Here is an 11,392-nt window from a genome sequence, read left to right as displayed (position 1 = left end):
ATCAAGAGTTCTTTTCTCAGAATGATAACCATAATTAAAAATAAATTCTAATATTTATGTACCTTCATCTACCAGCATAATGAACACTGTCTTGTTCATGATTTTGCTTTGTTTCAAGTTTTACTGTCTCTGATGGTGGTTTTCGCTTATTGTTATCAGTCGGTTAGTGTGATCAATTTGTCCAAGTCCCAAAGTGATCACATTAAGCGGCGTCCACTGTATTTGATTGATTTTCAGTTCATGATTGCCAATAGGATAAACTGAAAGCTCTTCATTTCTGCCTTGGAAGTTTCAAACTTACGCGAACTAATAAATAATCTTTTTTTTGTAGATTAACCATATCTAATTTTTCACGCTAATTCAAACAAGAAAACTGCTTTCGAAGTTCTATTGACTGCATTTTTTTTAAATTTGATATTAAGAGGAAGCTCTGGAAGATGTAAAAGACGTAGAGCGTAGTTTAATTATCTTTTAATGTCACTGTCATTGCCACAAATTGCGGTTAATCTAATTAAATTTCGCCCTACCTCTTTGACATTTTTTCTTTCAAGAGTTTCCCTTTATGCCCAATTTAAAAAAATCATACGGTATGTGCTTCCAATTTCAGCAAAGTATTATTCGTTGCATATGCTCTTTATTTTCAAGCGTGCTGTATAACTTGGCAACGTCGGTTACCTACCATACATTCAACAACTCTCGTTTTACACTTCTTGATCATGCGCAGTTCTTTGTTTAGTGACCATAATCGTTTTGACCACGTGCGTGTTGGCGGCTGACAGTGTGGCTGACAGTGCTGACAGTCTTGTGTTTGATGGTGCTGGAAACAGCTATGAAATGAATTTCGTGTGTGAAATTTAACAAAATGGTGTGCGGCCTAACTAGTTATTTGTTGAGCACTTGCAGGGAATACGTTGAAAAGGTAAGTGTCATTATTGGCTTTTATTACAAGGAAATAAGCAAACATTGTTCATTGTCGTGTAAATAATTGATCGGGATTATACGGTCCTATCAGTGGCGGCTTCTGAGTTAAAAATCTGGAGGTTACAACTTTCATGCCTAGGTATATTATAGTAGAAAGTAAACGAACGGGCAACATGATTAATCAGAGTAGAAAACTGAACCTATGTTAAAGTTTTTTCATGCCTCCGTCCACTATTGAGGCTTTTGGAGCATTCAAAATCACCTAGAAATACGCATCTTGTTGTCTAGAGCAGGGTTGTGGTTTAGGCCGTCAAAAATGTCACTAAACGCAATTTTCCATTATTTTTTAAGTGTCGTCAACTTGTCAGTCTTGAATGCACTTGAATGTCACAAAATCACAAAAATTGTCAATTATTCTGCCATTTAAAATATACTATTCGTATGAAACAAATAATTCCCGCGAATGTAATAATGAGAAAATCAACGTATGTAAGTGTTAAATAAAACCAGTGCATAAATCTGGTGTAATTTCTCGGCATGCAGCACGAATTCTATCTTTCAAAGTTTCCATCTCTGGAAACGGAGTTTCATATACTTTATTTTTAAAAGTTCCCCACAAAAAGTTTGTACTCCAAAAGGGGTACAATCAGGACTACGAGGTTTACGGGGGCCAATCCACCTTTGTGGACATTCTTCATTCAAATAGTCTGTGACATTATGCGCGTAATACAGTGGGGCGAAAAAACAATTTAACAGCAAATATTTATATTTATTTGCTCCTATAATATTGACGATGGATACTTCAACACGTGACAATTATTGTGAAAAATTTGGGACGTTAAACTTGATCATCTTTAGGTGGCGCAGTTTTTATGAAATATTCCTTTTTCGTTTCAAATTTTGGAGTTTTTGCCGAGACAAAACACGAACTCTGATAAATCCACCTCGTTTTTTGGGACCTAGAACGCTTGTAGAAGCATCTGTAACCAACTTAATATGGCTCTTTACAAACTAGGTATGGCAAGGAAATTGTGAAATTTTTACTTTTGCATTATTTTTGATGAGGTTATTTAATTTAAACTTAATTTGATATTGTGTAGTAATTGGTTTGTGTGTTCTAATAATTTTGTGCAGCAGAGTTGATTTTTGGCACCGTGAACGAACGTATTTCTAGAAGTCTTGAGGGATGAGATAATTTCATTTCATTTCAACCACACTAAGAAAGATATTTTATGAGTGTAGAGACCCCATTTCTTTGCATCACTGAGTCCACTAAAGTTTTTAGATCATCAGGCAAATATTGCAACTTTTGAAACATTCCCAGAAAATGAGAGGAACCATCTGTGATACAGTATCTCACAGTTTTCCAAAAGAATACAATACTGTAATTTTTAGTATTACACTGTACCAATCCAAGTTGATATACGAGTCCTTGCAAAAACGTTGATAACGTCATCACAAAATTGTGTAAAGAATAAATTCAACTCGAAAATGCTGGATAGATTTTATTGCACTTCAGGAACGAGGGAAGTTCTGTCGAAACAACTTTGGACTCCAATTTTTTTGTTTAAGTTTCTAAATCTTCTCAATCTCTTTTATTTTCTAATCATGCAACACCATAATTTTCTGAGTTAATTTATTGTCCATGGATCGCAACACCAAATGTTCATGGTTTCTATGATTCTTTAAGAATTTTCTGTAGGATATAGGAATTTTGATCTTACACTTATCTTATTAGGTGCCCTAAACACGAAGCAAAAAGAGTTTGTTCTTGTTTTAGGCACATCGACTTTAATAATAATAATAATAATATGCTTTATTATGCTTAAATTAGAGATCGATAGATAGATCAGCAACATGTCCACCCTTTCGTCGTTGGAATACATTTTGATATTGCAAAACTTTTTCAAAAAAAGGATTTGTCGAAACCGCTGTCATCTACATTGTCAGGGGTGTCCAGATTTCATGATAAATAAACCTGATCAAAGATATCAATTGAGAAAATTGTATGTTGGGTTGCATTTAAAGTTCGTCATGATCGGAAAGTTATGTGAATCACCCTGTTTAAACATGAAAAAATTTAACGTAAGCAAAATGTACAGTTTTTATATATTGTTGAACCACTCTTGTGATTGATAGAAGATTCAATCTTGTCTTCATTTTTAGTAACACTATTTACGCTTTCGCTTTGTAAATGCGTTACGATTTCATTATGATGTTCCGCATCCAATTGCAAATATTGCTTGATACTGTTATCACTGGAATGGCCCGTCATCTTATCGAGAGTTTGATCTTGTACTCCAGCTTTTGAAAGATGTGAAACGACTGATGACCGATGGGAATGATTAGCGACCAATATTTGTCTTTACTCCTAGTCTCTTTGCGGCTTCCCTTGTCCATTTTGTTGTCGTGTTTCTCTCAATGGGTGTGTTCTTATACCAAGCTGAATCATTCGTACAATTCCAATTCGGATTTGATGTTATAAAGAGTCTGTTTGTAGTTATCTTTCCACTTCGTTTTGACATCAGTTTTTGAAACAGTTTAAGAAAAAAATTTTGTAATACATAATTGTAAAATTAATTCTAAATATTCCTACCTTACTGGTCAATGGTTGATGTTTTTTTGGTTTCTTTGTAACCATTTTGAGTCGGTCAGCTTCTTGCTTCCCCCCTGCGCTCTCTTTGAAAGGATGGAGTTGTATTCAACTATTTCTGTTCTTGCGCCTTTATGGTCAAATTCCACATTAAAGTAGCTAACTAGACATAGCGTTCCTTCTCCTCCACGCCAAGCCAGTTCGTCAGCTACGATATGAAAAAAATTCTTTTGCAGACCATCCGGGGTATTTTCATCAAAAAGATTGAATATTTCTACTACTTTTGATTTGGTAAGAGCAGCAGAACTGTTCATGCCCATATGAAATTTGAGTTGGTTTTTATTCCGGGATATTTTGAGTCCTTTGGCAATTTGTGGATCATAAAATATCAAAGCACAGAGCTGTATAAAGTGACTGATTAACAAGAACGGCAAATTGTGTTCTACTAAAAACATTATCAACTTCAGTTGAGCTACTTTGATGGAGTCATTTAATTTGTTGTTATTTTGACCATCTGAAATCAATGTCAATACCGATGGTGTACTTTTTTTTTTTTCTTTAATTCTTTTGATGAAATTCCGACTTATGATGCTTTCCCAAATGGGTTACTCCTCGTGTTAATGGTTTTACGCACACCGTGCAAAATAAACGTTCGTTTTTGTAGGGAACCCATGGATATTTTACGTTATATTGAGGTTTAAATTTTTGTCTATATAGTTTTCGTTTTTTTGGCAGAGGTACCGTATCTTCAACTACATCTCGAGTGCCGGTGCCGGCAACGTCACTCCCACTGCTGTTTTCTTCATTTTTGTCATGTACAGCTGATGGTTGCTGAATTTGTTTGGTTATAAACCTATGAAATAGTTATTTACATTACAAGTGTCGAAAGTAGCAAGTATCGCACGAGTGTGAAAAACCCAGGGAGTGCGATATTTGCCACTTTCGCACAAGTTATGTACACTATTTTTCCCACGACCACGGCAGAGCGCATTTTTTTTACAAAAAGTTATTATTATTTTGCCAAACCACAGTGGTCCTGAGCATGGAATACTGGGTCCACAAAGTGTTTGGCTTTAACTTCTCACCCAGTTCGCCAAAATATGCAACCAAGACATTTACCGAGAATGAGGAAGTGATATTTTTCGTTTGCCGCCAGCGCATAAATTGACCGTAGGCAAGTTCATATCTTTTTTAGATTTGTCAGGGTATAATTTCAAATTTTGTTGCTTAGCCGCTGTCACAACCTCTGATGGAGTGCATTCCATAGAAGAATCACAATAATCCGTAAGTACTCCGTATACGACGTAGGTTGTCACGGAAATTTCCGTAAGATTGGAATCTTGCGGAGCAGCAGTTTGGATAACCAATCAGATCACTTTTTCTACCTCTCTTCCTGTCTGTTTTAGCACTTGTCATTTGTCAGTTTCGGTGTTAGGTGTAGATTATTCTGATTATTACATTGATTAAGTAAATAAGTACAAACGAAGTTCTGGAGGAAGATGTGGTCTTTTGCTATGTTTTTCTAAATACGGTATCACTAGCTTTGCGGGATTATTAAAGGTTTGCACGTTCATTCGTGTATATTTAAAAAACATCCATGGGTCATTTTTTAGTTCTTGGATTAAATTCTCATAATCACCGTTTTCGGACCTTCTCATATTTACTAGCCTACTCCGCCATTTCCTGTTCAACCACTTTTTTTATGTACTAATACGTATACGCCCATTATTTCAGCTGCGAAGAGTATTAATACAAAATCTTTGGTTTTCATCATTGTAGATTACTTAAGCTTTACTCCTAACAATTTAGCTGGGCGATTATCATTTCAAGTGCACGCAGATGGCGCTATTAGCGTCTTACCGCGAAGGTTTTGAAATCTAATTGCTCTACAAGATTGTGCTTATTTCTCTATCGTTTGCACTGAATATTTATATCTCACTTCGGTTCAACGTTATTGCAATTGAGGTCAACAGTGAAATGACGTTAAACGGAAGTGAGATTATCTGATATTCAGTACACAAAAAAAGCACTGTCCTAGGACTAACTACGTAAAAATAACATAAATACGAGAGTATAATATGGAAACAATTGCTATATGTTGCTTAATATGACATTAATGACTATAAAAATTCAATCCCAAATATAAGGAATCGTTGTTAAACTGAATGTAATTTTATTTATGCTGCAGTTTTCTCATTATTTTTTGACATCGTGGATTTGGACTTCTTTACCTTTTTAGGTTCTGTCAATTCAGCCTTCTGTCGCCTGTTGCCACAGCGCGTAAAATAAAATTTTCATGCTGGTTACATGTAAACCAGGCAGACGGAATTGTTTGAATAATTTGTTGAATACTATCCTCTTGCCACACCAGCTTTGCCACCAATAGCTGGTAGAAAATTTTGTCACCAAACTATCTGAAGAGCTTAATTTCTGCTGCTTCTCAAACCACTCTTTAAATGTCATAAACATATTGCCTGGCTGATCTGGTTCTCAGTCGTTCGTCGTCGTTTAACAAGAAAAGACACAGTACTCGATTTTATTGACCACTGATTCGTCTTGTGTAAATTATGCCAGGTGGTACGTGTCAACCTGGTGGTTCCTGCATCACCCGAACGACCAAACCAAAGCTGCTAAACCCACAAAAACAACCACTCTTGCTAAGAAAAGTAGTTGCATAGGTTGTCGCCCTTGTCACAGCATAGATAACAATCAGTAGAGACAGCTCGTGTCGGCGCCTTTGTTCTTTCTGACCCGAATTTTAAGCCGTCATGGGTGGTTGTTGCCTAAACTATTCCTAGATGTCGCCACCCAATTTAAAAAGTATCACTTCATTTACAATTTCAAAAATTGATTCGTGTACGCAATTTATTGCAAACTGTCTAGTTTGCTCAAATCGTATAATCGTGAATCGCAATAAGAAAAAAGAAAAGTCCATATTTAATTTATAAACACGATGATTTGTTACAGTTTTTATTTTATTCATAACCACCGTTGTTGTTCGTTTGCGACGACTTTTTAAACAAAAAATGTGTTATGTTTACTATCTTTTCCTAGAATTCCAAACACGAGGGAGAGAATAAGGCGCACAACAGGGATCCGGTATGAAAATTCATCGGACAAAGATTTTACCTTTTATTGTGAAAATTACTATTTGTACAATTCTACCGGAAAAGCAGTCTTAAACAAGCAAAACTGGCAAAAATATTGTAACAAAACTCCCAAATTTCAAATATTTTAGACGTCAGTTGGGCGCCCTCATTCGGTCATAATGCGAACGACCACCCACGAAAACGGGTCACGAAAAACGGCGAGCCGTCTCTACTGATTGATATCTATGCTGTGCCCTTGTGGAACTAATAAGGCTAAGAAACCCGCTAAAACCTCAAAGCGTGGAACGAAATCATGCAGCACTGGCAGTAAATACCGCTGTGAGTACTTCAGTTCGACCACGGATTCAATTCCGTTTCTAATTGGTCTGACCATTCCTCTATCTTCACAGGTTCGAGGGGTGGTGGAATTATTTTAATATGTTATGACACGATTTTATATTTTTTTCACTAGCAGCCATGAAGCATGCAAATGTCGACTCGTTCAGAGGTAGCAAATTCAACTTTTGCGACCACGGGTTCAAAAAGAAGATTGAGGTTATGTACGCAATACTTGATGTGATTATTTCTTAAAAAATGAGTAAATGTGTGCTATTAACATTACTTAAGTATACGCATGGTAGTTGGTAAACGGTGGGAGATAAAATGATTAACTCAGCGACAAGTGTAAACGGTTTTCTTTGTGTTGAAGATTTAGATTAAGTGTGATTAGAAATCAAAACAAAATAATGTTGCGTCAAAAAATTGAACGTTTATTTTTTCAATTTATTGCCTTATGGTTTCTACTAGTGAAAAAAATAGTATATTAACCACGGTTGTAAAGCCACTTCTAGACCTCGCGCTTCAGAGCCCTCGACGCTGCGCGTCTCGGGTTCTAATTTCCGCTCGGTCTAGAATGCTTGGCTTGGCAACCTTGGCTAATAACATACTATTTTGTAATTAATATGTTTGTGAAAATAGGTTTGCTTACGCTTGTGTCGAGCGAGCTCTTTTTATGGTTTAAATGATAATGTTTTTTGCATTGTACTACTTTGAGGTTCTGCAGTGAGGAGGTCGTGCCATATATCACATTCTATTTTAGACAAAATTCTATCACTTATGTACCCGCTTACATATGCCACAGATAAAATTTCCGTATTTCCACGAGCTACACATTCGGCAGCATCATTGAAAATAGTTGCTGCAGTTGCTAGTAATGTGGTTGATCATGTGGGCTGGGACGATGGAGCTAATGGATTTACTCCTAATTTCTCAATACTCCGCCTTGGTGCTCCAACACTTAAAAATTGCTGGAGATTGGTTAATAACTCATGCTTATCAGCCCACAGTTGCCGTCCATTTTCTGAGCTGTTAACACATTTAAAATTTGTGTTTTTAAACTTCAAATAAACTTGTAATATGTGGGGTTGTCTCCGCTGCCAAGCTCTTTAAGTCGAACACAGCCCCTTATCGCTTTTATCGCTCGCATGGAGATCAACCAACCAATTTGTGATGGAGGTTTCCTCTCTTTTAAATTACCCGTTTTGGTAAGTCTTACAAATAGTGGCAACAACTTCAAGTCTCCCAAACGTGCTCCAATTTAATTTCTAATTTTTAATATAATTATTTAAAATTGAAAGTTACATGGCAATTCTGAAAATTGGAAATCTTTATAGTTCGCATGTTTGACTCAGTCACTTTGACTTCCAGATTGTTGAAGAAGTCGATAGACCGTAGTCATCTGGTTCTAAGTTGAATGTAGATGGCATATGTAGTTCTATATTATTCATGCTGGAAGTAGACGGGTTATTCTCCCATCTAAGCGTCGTAAAATAAATGACATATATGAAAATAATAAAATTATTCTTAAAGAATATTGTGATGTGATCCTTAACCAAATAAATGACAGATATGATTTTACCGGGCATTTATCTGCTCCTAGATTATTTTTTTCAGGTTTGATTACTACATCTAAGCAGCACTTTCCCGATGAGAGTTTTGGTAGTACTGTTGAAACATATTATTTTATTAATAATGGAAAATTAAAGACCGAGGTGATTATTATTTACAGCAGAGATGACATTCAGTGTAATGGTGTTTTGCCTTTTTTATTTAAAAATTTATAAGCAGCAATAATTTACGGGAGGCTTTGTCTTAAACTAAGACTATGACTCAGGACAGATTAAATGCATTCGCGATGTTATCAGTTGAAAAAAAAAAATGCAAGCAATTACAAATTTTGACAAAGTGTTAACTAACAAAAACAGAAAATTAGAGTTTAAGTACAAATTAAATTGCATTCTAGTGATAGAGTGGAAGATAGCATACATTGTGACTTGTATTTTTATAAATTCTTAAATTCTGTGAAAAAATCGGACGTTTCAACATCACAACAGCAACGTAAAATTTTGACAGAAGCCAAAAAGGTATCTGGACAAATACTTTTTTAATTTTATTGCATGTATTTTCGTATTTATTTCCGTCTACAATTTCGACCATTGACTAAGTAACACATTTACTTCATCGATTTGGAAGCGGAAATTAAAATGTAATACATGATTGTAACTTATAAAAATAGGTTTACTTTTCAATATAAGTTATATACAGTGGAAAAATGTACCTAAATATTTACAATATATCACCATGTAGTGGCGAAGTTAATTTTCTAAAATAAATACTACTTCGCATAGTAAAAACTTTGTTTCAAAAATTTATACATCTATCATCACATCTTCAGTGGATGTTGTGTTAAACACAGAATTCAGAGGTACTGTAACGGATACGGAATGGACATTTCGAAAATCAAAATCAGCCACTTCTGGCGGAAGTCATGTCGTGGTCTCCTTTATTTCGTCCCACGAGCGAATGTTTGCTTTAGTTTCAGGTTTTTGTATTGTGCGGGGCTTTTATAAAAAAACTCGAGTTTTACTACCCCCTCGCGCAAAGTAGATTTTGACATTGTTACATAATTTCGGAATTGTCTTCGCATTACTTATACTCCGACAGGGAATTATCGTGACCACGAATCATAACGTAATTCATATGGAACGAGCTTGGAACGATTATTCCTGAAATCATCTGCAGAAAAACATAATTAGATAAAGAATATTGCATATACTAACAATATTACTTTGAAATCAAATAAGTAATGAAAAATAGTTACATACCTTTTTAGTCGTTGTAGAAAATTTGCACTTGAATTCTTGATCAGTCACGTCGAGAAGCGTCAGGGCAATACAGTTTTAGAGCATTTGGAGGATATTTATATCCTGCGTTATAGACGTTTAATAATACACTCGCAATAAGCCCGCCAGATCCTCCAGGTTTTCTATCACGTCCTGTCTTTTGGCGTCGACGGCGATACCTCTTATCACTACTCGCAGAGATTACTCCTCCGGGAGACTGAAGGTACAGGTGCCTTCAGTTGGTCTAAGAGACAGGTGAGCCCCCTGGATCGTTGATGTGGACGAGTTGAATGCGAATTCCTTCAACCGAACTTTTCGTCATAATATTTTCACTTTAAGAATTTTTCTTCTCAATATGTATAATCTGTAAAATATTGTTATCTGGGTTAAGACTTTTCCCCCAAAAATCTAGATGTCCAAAGCAAAAAATGCAAGGAAATACACAAACCGCAAATTTATTTTTAAGATGTTATCATAAAATTGTTGTGGGGATGATCAGACAAATGTTTGATAGTTTTTTCGCATCTATAGCACATTTCAAATAGACACGAGGTTGCAAAGCAATCAGCCGAGTAGCTTCGAAAACTATCTGTTTAATAAAATTACCGACAAATTACTAGAGAAAAAATGTGTTTCGGTTACAGGGAAGAAGAATAAATTTTATTTACTGGTAATATCAAATATATTCAAAATATTTAACTATGTGCACCTGAAACCAAGCTAACCTAACCTACACCTACATATATATGTTGCGACGAAATTGTGGAGGGGACGGGACGGTGACTTCCGGACCGTTGTCTCGCCGACAACGTGCGGTGGCGGCGTACTTGGGTGCCAAGCTTTGGGTCGACTAGTATCGCTGATATCAGAAACACCGCCGGGGGTGGCGCCTTCGATCAGGAGCGGCAGTCGCTCGGGCGCCAACTCCCTCTCCGGGGGAGGGAGCGCCGGGGTGCTCTAAAGCCGGAGACAGGGAATTCAGGTGGTGAGCCTCCGAGAAAACACGAGAATAATAAATAAAACGGCAAGGAAATTTTATAACAATAAATAGGGTTATTCCCTGCCACCAGCTACACGGTCTAAAATAATAATCTTACGGCTAATATTAAATAACTAACAAGTGAAATTAAATACAAAAGAATTAAACGTCCGGCACGGTCGTTCCTCCTGGGCGGCGACTTCCCTCAGGGCAGGCTCCTCCTGACTCTGGGGGCGGCCACCTTGAGACCTGGAAATCGCGCGAAGACGGCACGGCGACCCGGGAGGGGAGCGCAGTGACGATAACGACGCGTGCACGACTGTTTTGACTTCTGACTGTGACACGGTTTTTCGCTCGGGGACGGCGATTCGAAAACCGGTACTTAAACAGGCAGGCGACCCAAAAGGTACTTACGGTGGTCGGAGGGTCGAACTGCACACTTCTCAAAAACCCTTCTCAATACACAGCCACAACACTTCTTCACCCTGCAAGACTTCAGGCCAGAATCCTCTTCTTTCGCCCCCGGCTCTCGCGGTCCACGTCACGGTTTCCGGCCCGCGAAAATTCGCTTCGTTACAATGTATATATATAAAAACTAACATAACTTAACCTACCCTAACCTAAAACC

At 36.9% G+C, this 11,392-nt stretch overlaps 1 protein-coding gene across 1 annotated transcript in view; it reads left to right on the top strand.

Moving 5' to 3' along the window:
- The first annotated feature begins 778 nt into the window (after window positions 1-778).
- LOC135129932 (uncharacterized) overlaps window positions 779-11,392 on the top strand; it is a 121,088-nt gene continuing 110,474 nt past the window's right edge. Inside the window, exon 1 of the mRNA XM_064057201.1 lies at window positions 779-919. Within this exon, the coding sequence (XP_063913271.1) occupies window positions 863-919 (57 nt within the window). The 5' untranslated portion in view covers window positions 779-862. The remainder of the gene's footprint in view (window positions 920-11,392) is intronic.

This window comes from Zophobas morio, unplaced genomic scaffold, assembly GCF_036711695.1.
Source record: "Zophobas morio isolate AGI-343-1 ecotype UQ-CSIRO unplaced genomic scaffold, CSIRO_AGI_Zmor_V1 ptg000017l, whole genome shotgun sequence".
Lineage (NCBI taxonomy): Eukaryota > Metazoa > Arthropoda > Insecta > Coleoptera > Tenebrionidae > Zophobas > Zophobas morio.
The sequence above is the reverse complement of the archived record's forward strand: the minus strand, read 5'-3'. Positions and strand labels throughout refer to the sequence as shown.